At 39.9% G+C, this 19,628-nt stretch overlaps 1 protein-coding gene across 3 annotated transcripts in view; it reads right to left on the bottom strand.

Moving 5' to 3' along the window:
• Positions 1–1,626: 1,626 nt before the first annotated feature.
• clip2 (CAP-GLY domain containing linker protein 2) overlaps positions 1,627–19,628 on the bottom strand; it is a 50,904-nt gene continuing 32,902 nt past the window's right edge. Inside the window, exons 8-17 of one of the 3 annotated variants that reach the window (XM_067406278.1) lie at positions 19,113–19,173; positions 18,510–18,614; positions 11,646–12,611; positions 11,177–11,234; positions 10,490–10,573; positions 10,191–10,347; positions 9,383–9,542; positions 8,743–8,931; positions 8,514–8,576; positions 1,627–3,288 (exon numbers count right to left, since the gene is read on the bottom strand). In XM_067406278.1, coding sequence (XP_067262379.1) covers positions 3,277–3,288; positions 8,514–8,576; positions 8,743–8,931; positions 9,383–9,542; positions 10,191–10,347; positions 10,490–10,573; positions 11,177–11,234; positions 11,646–12,611; positions 18,510–18,614; positions 19,113–19,173 — 1,855 coding nt within the window. In that variant the 3' untranslated portion in view covers positions 1,627–3,276. Of the gene's footprint in view, positions 3,289–8,513; positions 8,577–8,742; positions 8,932–9,382; positions 9,543–10,190; positions 10,348–10,489; positions 10,574–11,176; positions 11,235–11,645; positions 12,612–14,275; positions 14,321–18,509; positions 18,615–19,112; positions 19,174–19,628 lie in introns of all 3 variants that reach the window. The other 2 variants (XM_067406276.1, XM_067406277.1) reach the window with 2 other exon arrangements.

Here is a 19,628-nt window from a genome sequence, read left to right as displayed (position 1 = left end):
AACAATTTGACACTAAATGATAACTGCAGATCCATGTTTCTCTGTCTGGAGTCCAGCTGTTTCTGTGAATTGCAGTGATCCTTCTTCTTTCTGTAGCTTTCGGCAGTCTTTAAATATATAACTCCGGTTTTGTGTCAAAGCTATTTGTACAGTCGATCACACAGCTCTTTCCCGTTTTGTATGTGTTTTGTGTGTTTTTCGCGGCATTTACGCTAAAATCCAACGCTGCCGCTCAGCCTTTGTGCCACTCAGTGGGCGTGACCGCAGTCGTAACGGTCGACGGTGACGTCACGGGCATATATCACCCCAGTCACATGACCATACCGAAGATTTTAGACGTCATCATTAAAAACGGGACATTTGGACAGCATTTCTCATGAAACAGCACAGCACAGATCATAATCAGCGAGCATGTTTTTAAATAAAGTTGTTTTTTAAAAACAGTTTGAGGAAGCTTGGTGGTGACGACGTTGATCCGCCTACTGTTAGCCTTTGACGACTTTATTTAGGCTTCAAGATCTATAAATGTTGTGTTAACTTGTAAAGATTATCTTGATAGACAAAACGTGTAAGTGTCATAACCCTTTGTTAAACAGAGCTTATTTTCTGCGATTTTCCAAAAGTCTATGGGAAAAATGCATAGGCTTTCCACCGAGGGAACCCGTGCGCCGCTAACTTCCGGTTTGGCCTACAAAAACGCGTCATCCCTGGGGCACTCTATTGGCTACCTTTATTTGGTTGAGAATATTTTTTTCACTTTATAAATAATGGCTTTGTAGACCTTATTCACAGCAGCGCCATCTTTGATGGGAATTTTTATCGGGAATGAAAGCGAGGATGTGAGGGATAGACATACATCTCTTCAGTGGGTTGTACTGTTATTTATGAGGAAAAACTGCAAAAATATATTTCCAAGTAATTCCAGTAGACAAAAAACTCCAGACAACATGAGCTGTGGAAAATTATAATTGATCTAGGAGCTTTATACAGCTTTTTACAGTGGATGCCATCGAAAACACGGCAAGTCTATCCTTCACAGCCTTACTTTCATACCGCGCTATTATGTGACTATTATAGTTACACTTACACTGGCCTCGTCAAGCTCAATATTTCAGCTCAGTTATAGGAAAAAGCAAAAAGTTTTTTATGCAGATTTTTGAAAAATATTGAGGATGAATAATGTGGTATAGATATGCTTCTCTGACCTTAAATCATGTGATGTCCAGTCCAACCCCTGAAATAATTCACTAGTAGATGCTATACAAAGTACTAGAACTACTGGCACCTATGAAGGCTGTACATTTAGGATTGGGAGTAACATTTTCAAAATCAGCCATTGAAAGCTCCATATTTGTTGGCCACTAACTTGAATATTCGCAGTATGGTGGAAAAAAGATTTCTCGAAAGTGCAATAGTAACCTTTTCATAAATGCTAAATTAAAAAGAATTACCTTTTTTTTTTAGGTACAAATATCACCATTTCCAGGGAATGACTGATAAATCTTCTTTCATATAGTGTATATGGTATATAGTGGTGACTTGGAAAGCGCTTATATACAAACCCTTCCATTATGAAAATGAAAGGAACCCATTTGTTACAAATAATACACTACAAAGTCTCTTTTGTTAATGTTTAATAACTGATTCTTGGGATCCATTACAGCATGTGGTGAGTGAAATGTTTCCCAACAGATAAAAGGCATTTTTATTGAATCCAACTGCAATCCAAAGCAATTTTAACTGCAAAACTTGGGGCCAGCCCTATCATTTTTCCTATTTTTTTTTTGATAACAAATGCTTTCTTGGTTCTAATGACAATCACATCAGTATAAAGTTGCTTTATGAACAAACTTGGCCAAATTTCTATGTTTCATCCACATGATTTTTCAAAGGAGAGAACAAATTCTGGAATACCATTGATCAGACACTGATTTATGAGATTGGAGTTATAGTTTGTAGTGTTTTAACATCAGATTTGTTTTAGTTCATAAATACAAAGATCTGTTTGGACAAACAGAAATCTGATCAGAGAGAACAGTCTTTTTTTGTTATTTTAAGGGGAGGCACTACATGTGATTCTTTCCTTTTACTTACAAAAAAGAAAATTAAATAACCTTTTTGTCAAAAGGTTGCTTACGTCAAATATTAAATAAAAATTTGTGTGCATGTAAATAAACATGCTTCTTACCCTTTTATAAAGATAAAATCCTAATGAAAATAGCTAAATGTTTTTTGAGTGGTGAAACATGGGATTATTGTATTTGCTATATGAGTAAAATGTCAGTTCAATGAAAAATAGAGTCAAAATGATTAAATTCTGCCAAAATGGTCACTTATGCATGTAGTACCTCCCTTTAAGATATTCCAATCACATCTCACCACCAGCTGAAGTAAAAGACAAGCCAATGAAATGATTTAGCAAATGATTCAAAACAAGAAAAGAAAGCTGTTGTTTCATTGTTCATTTGAATTGAACTACAGGTTGGGATTGTCTGCTATTATTTTATAATATTACAAAGGTATGCACTAATATTGAGTGAAACTGCAATACTGGTTCTTGAAGCTTTACGGTGCACCTTAACTTGCTAATTCTGTTGAACATGGTTGCTGAATACTGTATAATTCATACATTAAAATTTAAGTCTCGAAAAAAATAAAAATCAACACAAGAATGAGCAGGTATGGAATAAGGGATCCTGTCTGTTTTATTTACTTGTTTGCTACAGAATCTAGTGACCAATGACCAGTCCAAGTCCTTCAAACCTTGTGCTGAGAGTTGGCCAGTTTATCTCTTTGAATATACCATTTTAAAAAAAGGTGAAAAGCAAAGAAATGGCAAATAAATTAAACAGTATAAATTGAGGCCAAAAATGTTTTCTAAACTGCAACTGGTTACAACCAACTGGGAGTATAGCAGGGTATTGTTTTTTTGTTTGTTTTTTTCCGAGGATTCAAGTATCCTGACCAACGCTCTCGTTTAAGTCAGACATCATTGTCCATCTCGGAGGTAGTCTACAGGATCCGTTTGTCCGTGTTGTACCACTGACCTTAAAAACCACTTCCATTATGTCTTTAATAGCATATCAGATTATTTTAGATATTCTTCAATTTGTGGTTTCTGTTTGTTCATTTATAAAGTCGTTGTTTTGGTGTTAACTGTAAACCGAAAATAAGATGTCCAGTGAAGCATTAGTCCAAAGGTCTAGGCATCCAATTGATGTCTTTCCATTTCACCTCCATTCTTCCCTAAACATCCAAGAACTGTTTTAGCCCTCATCAGTGTTCTTCCTAGAAAGAGAAATAGAGTTTAGGATAATATGCAAATATTAGGATTCTCCATTATTATTTGAACAGAGTAAGATCTATTAATTGTTGCTAGTTTAAGAGCTTCAGTTTCAGTTTACAGTTTGTATGCTTTGAGCTGTTTATGTAGTACGTGGACTCAGCAATTAGTGAGGTTATTAAAGGGTTAGTTCACCCAAAAAGGAAAATTATGTCATTAATGACTCACCCTCATGTCGTTCCAAACCCGTAAGACCTCTGTTCATCTTTGGATTTAGTTCGAGAGCTTTCTGTCCCTCCATTGAAAATGTATGTACGGTATACTGTCCATGTCCAGAAAGGTAATAAAAGCATCATCAAAGTAGTCCATGTGACATCAGAGGGTCAGTTAGAATTTGTTGAAGCATCTAAAATACATTTTGGTCCAAAAAATAACAAAAAATACTTTTTTATTTAGCATTGTCTTCTCTTCCGGGTCTGTTGTATATCCGCTTTCACTCCACAGTGACGCTGCTTCTTCTTCTTTCCTGTTTTAGGGCGGCTGGAATCCAGCTTATTGGTGCATTACCGCCCCTTTCTGCTCCGGACAGTGACGCGATTAGGACATTCGCGACATGCACACCTACGCACCATTTTAAAAAATATAGCAATACCAAAATACAAATAATGTAGAATAGCTTGAATACAGCGTGTGTCTCCCTCAGACTGTAAACGAAGCTCGGGCGCACTAGATGTCACGTCATTAGCGTCACTGTCTTGAGCAGAAGGGGGCGGTAATGCACCAATAGGCTGGATGCCAACCGCCATAAAACAGGAAAGAAGAAGCAGCAGCAGCGTCACTGTGGAGTGAAAGCGGATATACAACAGACCCGGAAGAGAAGACAATGCTGAATAAAGTCGTAGTTTTTGTTATTTTTGGACCAAAATGTATTTTAGATGCTTCAAAATCTTCTAACGAACCCACTGATGTCACATGGACTCCTTTGATGATGTTTTTATTACCTTTCTGGACATGGACAGTATATCGTACAAACATGTTCAATGGAGGGACAGAAAGCTCTCGGACTAAATCTAAAATATCTTAAACTGTGTTCCGAAGATGAACAGAGGTCTTACGGGTTTGGAACGACATGAGGGCGATTCATTAATTACATAATTTTCATTTTTGGCTGAACTAACCCTTTAATTACTCAACTCATGTCATTCCAAACCTGTAAAACTTCAGAACACAAATGAAGATCTTTTTGATGAAATCTGAGAACTTTCTGCCCCTCCATAGACAGCTAAACAACTGACAATTTGACGCTTCATAAAGTTCATAAAGAGAACGTAAAACTAATCCATATGAATTGAGCAGTTTAGTCCAAATATTCTTTACATATCTACAATCTATTTCTGAACTTTTTGAAGCGTCAAAGTGGTAGTTGCATAGCTGTCAATGGAAGGATAGAAAGCTCTCAGATTTCATCAAAAAAGATCTTCATTTGTGTTCCTAAGATGAATGAAAAATTACAGGTTTGGAACAACATTAAGGCAGGAACACACCAAGCCGACGCAGATGAACTAGTGGCGATGAAAGCAGACTGCGGAGTTGGCTCATGTGGGAAGCGTCTGGGTCCAAAGTTGCCCTGACACACCAAACCAACGCTTGACAGCCGACAGCCAAGTAGCACGTCCATTCTGCACCTGTGTAAGATGAAATGCCTTTCCGTACCAGCAGGTGGCAGTAGCTGAACAGCCAATCAGAATGATCAGATGGCCCGATGGACCGACGAGCTCCGACGCCAATTCAACATGTGGAATCGGCCAAAAAACTGACAAGGATCAACTTCAGCCGACGGTGCGGAACACACTGAGAAAACTTAGTCGGCTGACGAACAAAAACTGCCGGTCGGCCAACCGTCGGCTTGGTGTGTTCCTGCCTTAGGGTGAGAAATTAATGACAGAATTTTTGGGTGAACTAACCCTTTAATTAGCAAACATTACTGTAGCAACAGCCCTTGTATGAAGCCCCCCACTGGTGAAGGCCAATTTGGCTAAAGACCATCTTGGTAAGGACGTGTACCTGCACAAGTCCACCAATCAAGGACACCAACAAAGGCACCACATGCGTATCCCTTTCTTTCTCCCTTTCTACTTTCCCTTGTCACACTAAACTGCCATCAGTTCATCTCTGTTGTCCATGCCAGACAGAAGTATAAGCATGTCCTCACATAGAAGTACACACCAAGGCACCTACGGTCCCTTGCCATCTCCTCTCCTCAGCCTGTCACCCTCTCGGTCTGACTGTGGAACTGTCAGGCGGATGTCTACAAACCTGAATTCATTTCTGCCTTTGCCAGTCAGGAAAACTTAATGTTCTGGCCTTGACTGAAACATGGATGACAGCAGACAACACTGTTACTCCTTCAGCCCACTCTACCGACTTCACTTTCACTTCCACCCCTCATCCAACAGGGAGGGATGGGGGGACATGTCTACTAATTTCCAACACCTGGAAATTCACTCCTCTCTCATCCTGCAATTACATTTCTTTGGAATATCATGAAATGACTGTTATTAAAGCTTAACTTCATCTTGTCGTCATCTACTGCACACCTTCCTGGAAGAGCTTTTCCGGAGGATGGCATGCCTCTGGTAGTTCTTGGTGACTTCAACATCCACCTAGACAATCACCTTTTAATGTAACCTCCTCTCTCTCTCTCCTACATGGTTTTCTTCAGTGGTCTCTTCATTACTCAACCCCTCCCCCATCCACTTCTCTTCTCTGGATGTCAACAAAGCAACAGACACTATATTGGTGCTTTTTCCACTGCATGGTATGGCACGGTACAGCTCGCTTAAATAGTACCACCTTAAATAGTACCACCAAGCATGCCGTACCAATACTAAATGTGACGTGTAAACGCTGCAGATCTGACTGGTAAGAGAGAATCATCACTACCAGCGTCATTGGATTTGAAACATGAGACACCAAACCCACAAACCCGAATTAAATAGTCAGCAACAGCCACTGTAGAGTTGGTAGTCGAGGTGCAGATCCACGGCAGTAGAGGTGGCACAACTATATGATCAGTCTATAATCATACCCACTTTGAAGAGGTGGAAAAGCAAACCGAAAGTAAAGGGAGCCGAGCCGTACCGAGTCGAGCAGAGTCGTACCATGCAGTGGAAAAGCGCAATATGTTCCACCTTGATAATATCTCTTCTCTCACCTCCAGGCCAGCATGTGTGACACCATCCAGCCCCTGGTTCACAGAGCTGCTGAGAGGAAATGGTGCAAAACTAAAGACCCAGCTGACCTTATCAAGTATCATTCTCTCCTATCCTCTTCCTCCACTACTGACTCTGTTGCCAAGGTCTCTTACTACCAAAACAAAATTAACAACAACTCTGACACCCTGAAACAATTCACAACACAATCCTTTCTACTTTGTCGCCATCCAACTCCTCCCACCTCTTTTCTGACTGCTGATAACTTTGCCAGCTATTTCACTGAAAAGGTGGCAACCATCAGCAACAAGTTCTCTGCACCACTTAACCACAGCCAATCTCCACCCACACACATCCCACTCTTCTCTTCCTTCTCTCCCCTCACAGAGATCGAGGTCTCCAAAGAACTCTGTGCTAGCTGTCCTACAACCTGTCCCTGTGATCCGATCACTCTCCCACCTTCTACAGGAGATCTCACCATCCCACTCTAACTCACACTATCAACACATCCCTTATCACTACAAACAAATTTCCCACAGCATTTAAGCAGGCTCAGGTAACCTCACTGCTCAAAAAAAAACACCACTCAATCCTACAGTAGTTGACAACTACAGTCTAGTCTATCTTCCTTTTCTGTCAAAAACTTTTGAAAAAGTTGTGTTCAATCAGCTTTTTAACTTTTATCTTAAAAAACCTACTTGACAATCAGTCTGGCTTAAAAAGCTGAAAAACTATGGCTGGCAAGAGCGAACTCCAAATCATCCATCCATCATTCTACTAGACCTGCCAGCTGACTTTGACACTATAAATCACCAGATCCATCTGTCCACCCTTTCAGACTTGGGCAGCACAGGTACTTTGGTGGCTTCATTCTTACCTCATAGGCAGATCTTTCAAGGTTTTAAGGAGGGGGGGTGTCTGAGTCACATTAGTTAATCACTGTGGTGCCTCAAGGTTCAATACTCGCTCCTCTTCTTTTCTCCATTTATACAACTTCATTGGGAATTATCATAAAGGCACATGGCTTCTCCTACCACTGCTTTACAGATGTTACACTGCATTCTCTGTCATTTCAACCTGATGATCCAATGTCCTAGCTCATATGTCTGCCTGTCTTTAAGACACTTCTGCCTGGATGAAGAAGCGTCATCTTCAGCTCAACCTTGCAAAGATGGATTTCCTTGTTATTCCTGCAGACCTGTCAGTTGGCAACAACATCACTGTGCAACTGGGGTCTACAACCAGGACAGCAAGGAACCTGGGGGTTGTGTTTGATGACCAACTGAGTTTTTCCAACCATATTTCAACAACGGCCTGGTCTTGCAGGTTTGCGCCTTATTCCTTCAGGAAAACCAGACCCTTCCTGTTCCAAAGGTATGCCACACAACTTCTTGTCCAAGCTCCTGTTCTTTCAAGACTGGATTACTGCAGTGCTTTAATGGCAGCCTATGCAGATTAATCAGAATGCTGCAGCATGTCTTCAGTCAATCAAAGAGAACCCATGTCACAGCCCTTTTGATCGCTCTTGATCTTGCTCCCAGTTGCATCCAGAATCAAATTTAAGCAAATGACGCTGGCTTCTAGGACTGCAACTAGAACAGAACCTCCCTACCTCAATTCCCAACTACAAATGTACGCTCCCTCCAGCCAGCTAATGTCACTGCTTGAGCGATGCCTTATACGCGACGCGTATAAGCGATGCTATATACTCTGTTCTTCGCTGGTGGAATGAGCTGCCAATCTCTACCCAAATTTCTGAGACCATCAAATCTTTCAAGAAGCAGCTGAAGACACACCACTGCTGCAAGCACTTAACCATCACATACCCTTAAACCAATTCACTTACAAACACAAATTTCTCCTCTTTTCTAGCTTGCTTCCTAATCTAGTTGTCAAATATAACTGGCATTGTATATTCTGAATATTGTTGGATCCTTGACAAATTGCTTTTGTTCCTCTCTTGTAAGGCGCTTTGGATAAAAACATCTGCTAAATGCATAAATATAAATCTAATTAACCTCTTGTGTGAAGGAAGTGTCTTCTTGGTGAATTCCATTTGCAGAATTTGCACTAGCATGTGCCTGTGAAGATGAAGAAAGAGTGAAATAAACCATTTAAATATTGTATTATACAGTATAATAATATACTGTTGGACATTGCTAGTGTACATATAATAAATAGGGCCAAAACTGCCCATAGTTAAAGAAATACCAAGAAGCAATAGCAGGTTGAGGTGCCAATGTTTACCTGGTTCTTGTCCGGGCGGGTACGCATGGCCTGCACTAGCTGGTCCACGTGTTGGTTGTGTTCCAGCGCATTCCTCAGGGCATCCTCTGTGCTCAGCAGCCTTTGACGCAGACGGGCCACTTCTGTGTCTGAAGCAGATGGGTCCATCATAGAGTATCGACGGTGGTCTGGAGATGACCTCTCACAACTCTGATATAAGGAAATTGTAAAAATTAAAAGGGATGAACAAAATATCAGTGAACATATCGGTGCAAGTATAAAAAAGTGAGGTGCAAACTAGTGATGGTAAAGATGCTTACATTATTTCTATTTATCAAATAATCCTGAAAATGTTCTATGCTTTCCACAAAAATATTAAGCAGTCGACTGCAATAACAATTGGACATGTTTCTTGAGCATCAAACCAGCATATGAGAATGATTTCTGAAAGATCATGTGACACTGAAGACCGGAGTGATGGCTGCTGAAAATTCAGTTTTGCTGTCACAAGAATTTTAAAATATATTAAAATAGAAAACAGGTTTAAATTGTTACATTTTAAAAATCTTAAATTTTAATTTAAAAGTGTCACTGACATAAGATGTTTGCCATAAAACATCGACAACATCTGCAGTTGCAGGTTTCTGCCCATGTGTCTCACCAGCAGCAAAAGTTTCTCCCGGAGGGTTTTAATGTCATCCTGCAGTTTCTGCTCCTTCATCCTCCACTCTGCCCTGTGGACTTCACGGCTAAGGTCCCAATCCACTCCTGCAGAGTGGCGCGGAGATTCCAGCAATAACACCCGAAGCTCATTCAGGCTTCTGATACACATTTCCATACACACAAACACACACAGAGAAAAAGACAACATATTTGGTCACCATTTAGGTCAATAATTTTGCCCCTCGAAAACCAAATTGAATTTTCTTTTTTGGCCAAATATTTTTGGTTGTTGTTGCATCACTAGTAATTGGGGATCTGCCTGTGTCTGCCATTCATCCAAAGTATTTGATTAGTAATAAAATTACTGAAAGCAATGTCTGTACATATTTTTAGTTCTCCATGCAGAGTTCTATGAGGGCAGAGAAAAAACCCCTGACAAGATATTCACTGTCAGCATGTAGTATTGACTGAAAAGGCTAAATGATGTTTAGGTCACAGTTTTAATCAACATAATTGTCTTCATTAACTTAAATTGCTCTTGAGTGGATTACAATCAGCAATGGTAGATGAGTAACCATTTATCCTAGTGTAATGGGAAGCAATACAATCCAGATGATGGTTCTCCATGACAGGGATAAAACATAATCTCAAGTACATACTAGTTTCAAATGTACAAGTGTAATAAAGACTATCAAAGAATATTATCTGAGACAATAACTTTCCAGGTGGCTCATGTTGTCATTACCATCTCAAGTGGTTAAAACCTCACCCATAATAAATCACAAAGTCCATGTTATGCTCCTTACCTCTCTTTCTTCAGAAGCTCCTGGCTAATAATCACCAGCTGGCCTGATGCATCATGGGATTTCTTGGTCATAGACTCCAGCTCCGCCTCCAAACGCGTCTTCTCCCTAAAGAATCCTTCTGCCGCCTTCTCTCCTAGACGAACCTTTTCCTCCAAAGCTACAAGCAAGATGCAGTTGATTTTGTTAGAAAGTGAACAATACATCACTGGTCCACGTTTGTTATATACTGTAGCTCTTTTTGTTGTTTTATAAAAATAGAATGAGAATGATAAATGTCACTCTTTAAATGTGATAATTACCATTTATTTGGGTCTTTAGGGCATCTACTTGGGTTGTTAAAGTGGATACTTCTTTTTCTCTTTTCGTGAGTTTCTCCAGAGTTTCTAATAGAAAGTATGAAGTTATAAACACAGGCATAGAGAACAACTTTCACATTCTGAAATGTCTGAAAAGGTTTTTGATTACGATTTGGATTATGACAGAAACTACATTATAATTCAGTTTAAAAGAAAAATAAAACATTATACCAGAAGTATACAACTGTCTAATGTTCAGAAGTTTGGAATTTTTTTAACTTTTCGAAAGAAATGTATACTTATATTCAGCAACGATGCAATAAAGTGATCAAAAAGTGAGAGTAAAGACATTTATAATGTTATAAAACATTATGTCTTATGAATTATGTCCTTTTGAAATTTCTATTCATCAAATACGAAAGAAATGTATCATGGTTTCCAAAAAAAATATTAAGCAGCACAACTTTGATAATAGGAAATGTTTCTTAAGCACCATCAAACATATTAAAATTGAAAACTTTTTGTAAATTGTGAATATATTTTTCACAATATTACTGTTTTTACTGTATTTTTGCTCAAGTAAATGCAGTCATCCGATCATTCTTACCAACCCCAAACTTTTGAACAGTAGTGTACAGTACATAAGTTACAAGATACAACATAATAATTTGTCATAACTTGTACACTTACCTTCCATATTCTGTTTCAGTTTAATCTTTTCTTCAGAGTTGTCATTATTTTCGATCATCTGGATGCAGAGAAAAATATTTAAGTGAACCCGTTTGAACAGGATTGATTTTGGAATTTTTGTTATAATTTGGATCTAATATGACAGGATTTCAATGGGATCTCATAAGGATCATCTAAGTATCAAATAATCTCCCACTGGGTCCTAATGGAAATTTCATACTATTTTTTTGAGGATTTCAGTTTTTCTAGTAAGATCTTGATTCTTATTCATCCCATTAGGATCCTTTCAGACTGATCGCAAATATTTGCTATCAAATTCCACTTGTAGCCTTGTATATAATGGAACTTTGAGTAATCTACAAAATAACCCAGATAACATTAACTTCAACTCTACACATTTTTAGATATCAAGAATTGTAAAAAAAAAAAAAAAAAAAAAAAATAGGGTACTGTCCCAGAGGTCACTAACATTAACATCCTGGGTGGTGTGATCTGCCTCCACAGCTTGCAGTCGGTTCTCACTGACCCTCAGCTTCTCCTGCAGAGAGAGGATCTCTGCTCGGCTCTGAGCTTCAGCCTTCTGCAGGGCTTCATAATCTACCATCTTCTTCTCAGCCAGCTCCAGTTGCTCTTTGAGAAGTAGGGTGGCATTTTCATGCTCTTCATGGGACTTATCCAGCTCGCTGATCCTCAGCTCAGCCCTTTGGAGCTTCTCTAAAACCTCTTTGAGCTCCAGAGTATGCTGGTTGCTCTTGGTTTCCACCTGGATCTTCCAGTTCTGCTCGCTCTCCTCTAGCTGGTCCCGCAGATCCTGAAGTCGGGCACGTAGGTCTTCACGCTCTTTGGCCATCACGGCAGCATCAATCTCATGCTTGGCCTTCAAGTTCTCCAACTCCAGTTGCTGCTCCATCTTTAGGCTCTCTAGAGCTGCTCTCATCTCAGGTGTGGTTCCTTCACCCTCTCCTCCGCTGCTCTCACTGGCCCCACGACTGCCCGTTAATGAGGCTTTTAGTTCCTCTAGAGCACGGTGATGATCTCCAACCAAAGCGTCAAGCTTGGCTTTCCAGCTGTCCATCATCTCCATGTTTTCACGAGTGGCCTGCTGAAGTCTTTGCTTCAGGTCGGAGATCTCTTGGCCCTGACGTTCTGTGGTGGCTTTAAGGCGCTCAACTTCTTTCTGGCTGGTGCTCAGGGATGCCTCGTACCTCTCGCGCAGCTGGCTGCTCTCTTCGCGGCGTTCGCGGCCTGCAGAGAGAAGCTGTTCTCGCAAGACCAGAGTCTCGGAGATTACGCCTGGCCCACTGTCTCCAGCATCTGTGCCTGGGCCGGAGGAGCTCCTCTGAACTCGAACCTGGAGCTCCTCGACCTCAGCCTTGCGCAGGGCCAGTTCCTCTTCCAGCTGCATAACCCGACTCTTCTCCTCAACTGTAGTTTGCTAGAGAACAGAGAGAGGGTCATAAATCTTGCATCTTCCACCGTTTATATGCCAGAACCTCCAGTTCTTCTGCTCAGGGGCAACTCTCAAAAGATTTAAGACCTTTGACCTCAGTCTTAGGTTTTAATTAGTGATTCTAAATAGAGTGAAGTGGTTTGTTATTACATCTAATGGAAAAATCCTATTAATGACAAAATGGTGATGAAAATAACAATATAAAACAACTAAACTTGGATGCACAATATATACTGGGAACTGTATTAGCCAATATGGAGTAAACCTGTACAGGTCCTAAATTTTTTTTCGAAATTAGCATTTTTAGGGTCATTAAAATTGTATGCACTCTGACATGATTAGAATGACACTTAAACATAACTCAATAAAACACAATTCTCATGACTGTAATATAAAAAGTACTTCTGTAATATAAAAGTAGTAGGAAGTAATCCTGTCAATACACAATGATTTTTTTTTTCATTAAAATACAAAATACTTCCATGATGCAGTTACATATGAACTTTACAATTTAAATTATAAAATTTCAATTATTATAAATTATTTTGAGATTTATTAACTATAGTAGACTACTGAGAACTGTTTATAATAATAAAAATTAAATATTATTATTATTATAATACTAGAAGCTGATAGTATGAGTGCCTTACATCATAATGTTTAATTATATATAGATAGATAGATAGATAGATAGATAGATAGATAGATAGATAGATAGATAGATAGATAGATAGATAGATAGATAGATAGATAGATAGATAGATAGATAGATGGAAAGATAGATGGAAAGATAGATGGAAAGATAGATGGAAAGATAGATGGAAAGATAGATGGAAAGATAGTTTTTTTTTTGCATTATAGTCATGAGATTTTTTGAATTACAGTAGACTAGTGAGAATTATTGTTTATAATATTAATAACAATAACATTTTTATTTTTTTATTTTTATACTGGAAGCAGATAATACAATAGAGTATTAAAAAAAAAAAAAAAAAGTTTAAAGAAAGGCCATTATATTAGCTATCTGTAAAACCCAATGTTTATATATTGTGCATCCCTAAATAAACATTTGAATGAAAAATCTTAGAGAGTTGCCCACTAGAGATTTGCAACCGGAAGGCATTACAGGCATGAGAAGCAAACAAAGCATTTTGCTTGGCCTGCAAACATTTCAGTGAATGACCATTTCTTGAAAAATGGCTTTTGCATGTGCAAAAAAGCAGATATAGTGCAACCTAAGAAACTACACCAGCATTCCTGTGGAATTCAAGCCCAAGCAAGCCTTCCTCAATCGGTCCATCAAGAAGAAGCCAGGCAAATATGAAATGACACAGCACACAGCAAGTCCAAAGGAACACAGGCAATTACTACTATGATTCAGAAGAAAATATATTTCAAAATGTTTTTCATTTCATAGGAGCACACCAAATATTAATGTTAGTCATTTTGGAGTCATCTGAAAATTGGATAGTTCCAAGGAAAATATCATTAGAGGTTATCAGAGATCAGATAATACTACAAGAGTTCATAGATGAAGTCTCAAACCACAAGAGAGAAGTGAGAGGAGCACACATCTAAATATAAAGTTCATCATTAAAGTAGAAGGTCACTCTGAAAACCACACAGTGTGTTTACTCCCTTTATTTCACCTTGACACTCAGCCTCATGGGTGCTGGCTGGAACCTGCCTCTGACCTGTTGATAAATGTGAAATCCTGTTGATTAGAGTGCCTATACTGTGCTGGATTCACTCACCATTATTTACAATGACAGCCAAAATGAGACTTTTACATTTACTAAAGTAAATGTGTGTGGTGCTTCCCCACACAAAACTTCCACCACAATGCTTGAATTTTGTTAGTGGTTGTCAGGGTGTTGCTAGGGTGTCACAGGTGGTCCCTAGGACATTGCTAGGCATTTGCTTGGGTGTTTGTGGTGGTTGCTAGATGTGTTTCTGTGTGTTTACTAGAGCAATGGTAGGTGATAAGGTAATCTGTGAGTATGCAAGGGCATTGCTAGCCACCTAATATGGTGTTTAGGATGTTGTGGTTGTTAGCTAGGGCATTACTAGGTGGTTGCTAGAACATTTCTAGGTATTTAGGGTGGCCACAAGGGCATTACTAGGCAGTTGCTAGGGTATGCTTGGTGGTTACTACAACATTGCTACAAGGTTGTTAGCGGGTTCTGGGTGGTCGCTAGGCATTGGTTGGTGGCTGTTAGGGTTTTCTGTTGTTTTTCTAGTGTGTTGTTAGACAGCTGTGAGGGTGTTCTGGGCATTTTCTAAGATGTTGCTAGGGTGTTCTGGATGGACAATAAGGTGCTGTTAGAGTGTTTCCCTATGGTCACTTAGGCATTTCTTGGGCATTTCTAGTTGCTAGGGCATTGATAGACTGTTGTGAGGGTCTTCTGGATGTTTGCAAGGGCATTGCTAGTCAGTTGCTAGGGTGTTTAGAGTGTTCTAGTTGGTAGCTCGGCCATTGCATACTCGCTTGGATGTAGCTAGGCAGCTCCTAAGTTGTTTTGGCTGTTCACTAGTTTATTACTAGGGTGTTCTGGGTGGTAACTAGGGTGTTGTTAAGGTGTTGATCGTGGTCACTAGCACATTTCTTGGTTTTTCTGTGTGGTCGCTAGCATTGATGGATAGCTGAGAAGTTGTTCTGGGTGTTTGCAAGAGCATTGTTAGTTGGTTGCTACGGTGTGTTTTAGTTTGTAGCTAGGCCATTGCTAAGCAGTTGTGAGGGTGTTTGGGGTGTTTTCTCTGGTGTTCTGTGTGCTTGGATGTAGCTAGGTAGTTGCTAAGGTGTTTTGGGTGTTCTGATAGGGAGTTCTGGGTGGTCACAAGGGTGCTGTTAGGGTATTGGTAGTGGTCACTAGGGTGTTACTGGGGTTCTGTTAGTGTGTTTGTAGTAGTCACTGGGGCATTTCTTGGGATTTCTGGGTGGTCACTAGGGCACTGCTAGGCAGTTGTGAGGGTTTCTGGGTGTTTACTATGGTGTTCTGTGTGCTTGCTTGGATGTAGCTAGGTAGTTGCTAAGGTATTTTGGGTGATCACTAGGTTCTTACTAGGGTCTCCTGAGTGATTAAGCATTGCTAAAGTGTTCTGGATGGTCACTGGGGTTCTGTTAGGGTGTTGGTAGTAGTCACTAGGTAATTTCTTGGGATTTTTGGGTGGTCACTAGGGCATTGCTAGGCAGTTGTGAGGGTTTCTGGGTGTTTACTATGGTGTTCTGTGTGCTTGCTTGAATGCAGCTAGGTAGTTGATAAGGTGTTTTGGGTGTTCACTAGAGTGTATTGAGTGGTAACTAGGGTGCTGCTAGGGAGTTCTGGGTGGTCACTAGGGTGCTGTTTTGGGTGTAGATAGTGGTCACTAGGGCATTACTAGTGTTCTTTTAGGGTATTGGTAGTAGTCATTAGGGCAATTCTGGGTGGTCACTAGGGCATTGCTACGCAGATGTAAGAGTTTCTGGGTGTTTTCTATGGTGTTCTGTGTGCTTGGATGTAGCTAGGTCGTTGCTAAGGTGTTTTGGGTGATCACAAGGTTCTCACTAGTTTGTTCTGATTGGTTACTAAGCATTGCTAGAGTGTTCTAGATGGTCACTAGGGTTCTGTTAGGGTGTTGGTAGTGGTCACTAGGGTGTTACTGGGGTTCTGTTAGTGTGTTTGTAGTAGTCACTGGGGCATTTCTTGGGATTTCTGGGTGGTCACTAGGGCACTGCTAGGCAGTTGTGAGGGTTTCTGGGTGTTTACTATGGTGTTCTGTGTGCTTGCTTGGATGTAGCTAGGTAGTTGCTAAGGTATTTTGGGTGATCACTAGGTTCTTACTAGGGTCTCCTGAGTGATTAAGCATTGCTAAAGTGTTCTGGATGGTCACTGGGGTTCTGTTAGGGTGTTGGTAGTAGTCACTAGGTCATTTCTTGGGATTTTTGGGTGGTCACTAGGGCATTGCTAGGCAGTTGTGAGGGTTTCTGGGTGTTTACTATGGTGTTCTGTGTGCTTGCTTGAATGCAGCTAGGTAGTTGATAAGGTGTTTTGGGTGTTCACTAGTGTATTGAGTGGTAACTAGGGTGCTGCTAGGGAGTTCTGGGTGGTCACTAGGGTGCTGTTTTGGGTGTAGATAGTGGTCACTAGGGCATTACTAGTGTTCTGTTACGGTATTGGTAGTAGTCATTAGGGCAATTCTGGGTGGTCACTAAGGCATTGCTACGCAGATGTAAGAGTTTCTGGGTGTTTTCTATGGTGTTCTGTGTGCTTGGATGTAGCTAGGTCGTTGCTAAGGTGTTTTGGGTGATCACAAGGTTCTCACTAGTTTGTTCTGATTGGTTACTAAGCATTGCTAGAGTGTTCTAGATGGTCACTAGGGTTCTGTTAGGGTGTTGGTAGTGGTCACTAGGGTGTTACTGGGGTTCTGTTAGTGTGTTTGTAGTAGTCACTGGGGCATTTCTTGGGATTTCTGGGTGGTCACTAGGGCACTGCTAGGCAGTTGTGAGGGTTTCTGGGTGTTTTCTATGGTGTTCTGTGTGCTTGGATGTAGCTAGGTCGTTGCTAAGGTGTTTTGGGTGATCACAAGGTTCTCACTAGTTTGTTCTGATTGGTTACTAAGCATTGCTAGAGTGTTCTAGATGGTCACTAGGGTTCTGTTAGGGTGTTGGTAGTGGTCACTAGGGTGTTACTGGGGTTCTGTTAGTGTGTTTGTAGTAGTCACTGGGGCATTTCTTGGGATTTCTGGGTGGTCACTAGGGCACTGCTAGGCAGTTGTGAGGGTTTCTGGGTGTTTTCTATGGTGTTCTGTGTGCTTGGATGTAGCTAGGTCGTTGCTAAGGTGTTTTGGGTGATCACAAGGTTCTTACTAGTTTGTTCTGATTTGTTACTAAGCATTGCTAGAGTGTTCTAGATTGTCACTAGGGTTCTGTTAGGGTGTTGGTAGTGGTCACTGGGGTGTTACTAGGGTTCTGTTAAGGTGTTGGTAATAGTAACTAGTTCATTTCTTGGGATTTCTGGGTGGTCACTAGGGCATTGCTAGGTTGCTCTGGGTGGTCACCAGGGTGTTGCTATAGTGGTTGGAGTTCAACCACACATCTCCAAGACATTCCTGTCTCCAGCACACAAGATAACAGTGAAGCACAAATTGTGTGGGATGATTTATGTGCAAAAATTTTGGGCAGAAGAGGAATAATATCTATGACCAATGATAACAGTGATGCCTTAGCAACTACATCTAATTATAGAAAAATAAAGGCTACAAACACAACGCCAATGTGTCAGAGGGAGTTTTATCACAACCCTTTCAGAGGCTGGAGGCTATGTTTCAGCATCTAAAAAATAATATGAACGTTGATGTGGGGAAATGAGATCACTGCAAAGATAACTTCTCAGCTCCACCGGAGGGTTGCAGGCAGATGCTTAGAGAATAAGAAAAAGACAGACATGAAAAAATATTTTGCAAATGAAAGGTGAAAGCAGTTGCTGGCTATCAGGAGCAGTGGTGCCCCACAAGAGACAGACAAAGATCTCCAACACTCATGACTTTGGGGTTTCACAGCATTGCAGAGCTGAAGTAAATTCCAATTCATTTGACAAAAGTAAATGCAAATAAAAATGGGTGAGATTAAATTTGATCCAAATCTACCAAATCTACTATCTTTTTCTGATCCACTTGCTTCGTTAAAATATATCTAATGCGTCGGACAAATTAACTTCAACAGCCCTAACAAACACGTCAGATCAAATAAGTATGTATATTAGAGCTTTAGGTGAATGATGGAGATCCCAGGCCTGGTCAATCAAGCACAAGCAGGGGAGGCCCATAGACATGGGCTCTAATAAAGGGGCAGAAACATGGCAATGGGAGAGATGGCTACAGTGTTTCCACTCCCTGCATGTTTACCATATTTTCCTCTAACTCTTTCTGAAGCCGCTCTGCTTTGGACTTTTCCAAATGCAGACATTGCTCGAGCTGCCGAATACGGGCATGCTCCAGTTTAGTCTGAGTCTAAAGAGAGAAAAAGAGGGGGGAAATGGAAAGACACGAGAGAAAGAGAAAAAAAGACATACATAGGTAGCAGAGAAAAAGATTAACAGGTCTTAGCTATTCACCAATCACAATACCAAAGTAAGAAGAAGATTAAAGGCAGAACAGAGCATATTTTTATATTCAGCATGACAGTATAGGGCTGGATGGAAGGACATATATTTAATCTGATATTTAAACAGATTTTAGTCAGTTAGTGGACACCACATTTAATTTTTCACATAAAAATATGACTGTAAAAGTTCTTTCATAAGGTTATAGATCATGTCTAATATTCATAACATGATTTTTGAGAACTGAAAATATTTGAAAAGACATTTTAAATGTTTTATCAATTAAATAATCCGGTAATAGCATAGATTTTCTTTTTTCTGTTTTCTTAACAGAAATCTTCCAATTAAAAAAATAAAATAAATACACAGCATCTACCATTAAAGTAGTAGTAAATATGGCAGATACCTCCAGGTCTCCTTTGGTAATGGACTCTTCCTCAACTCTGAACTGAAGATCTTCCACCTTCCTGTCATAACACATAATAACCACCAGGTGTCAGGGAATTCTTCACTTATTTTTTTTGTTTCACTGGCAGATAAAGCAGTATTGGACTTTATGCTGACACCTATAGGTGTATATGTAGCATCACACCAAAACAAAAGTATTCAGTTAAAAAACACCATTGTAGAAATACACTATTTGCAGGTGTATTTATCACCGATGACAAGGATATATTTTTTGTGAAGAGTAGGCTAAGATGTATCAGCGTAAGGTAAGCTGTGTCGCCCCAGTAATCTCCCTAATGGAGCACAATTATATATATCATCATATACTGCTGGCTGTAATTAAGAGAACATGAGAAAAATTATAAGCATTTTTTGTCCTACAACTTTTTATTTTTTTTTTAACTTTCTGTTAAACTTTATTACCAATGTATAAAACCCAAGTAAAAATTAATGGATAATCTTCAGCCACACCATT

This window comes from Chanodichthys erythropterus, chromosome 13 (genome assembly GCF_024489055.1).
Source record: "Chanodichthys erythropterus isolate Z2021 chromosome 13, ASM2448905v1, whole genome shotgun sequence".
Lineage (NCBI taxonomy): Eukaryota > Metazoa > Chordata > Actinopteri > Cypriniformes > Xenocyprididae > Chanodichthys > Chanodichthys erythropterus.
The sequence above is the reverse complement of the archived record's forward strand: the minus strand, read 5'-3'. Positions and strand labels throughout refer to the sequence as shown.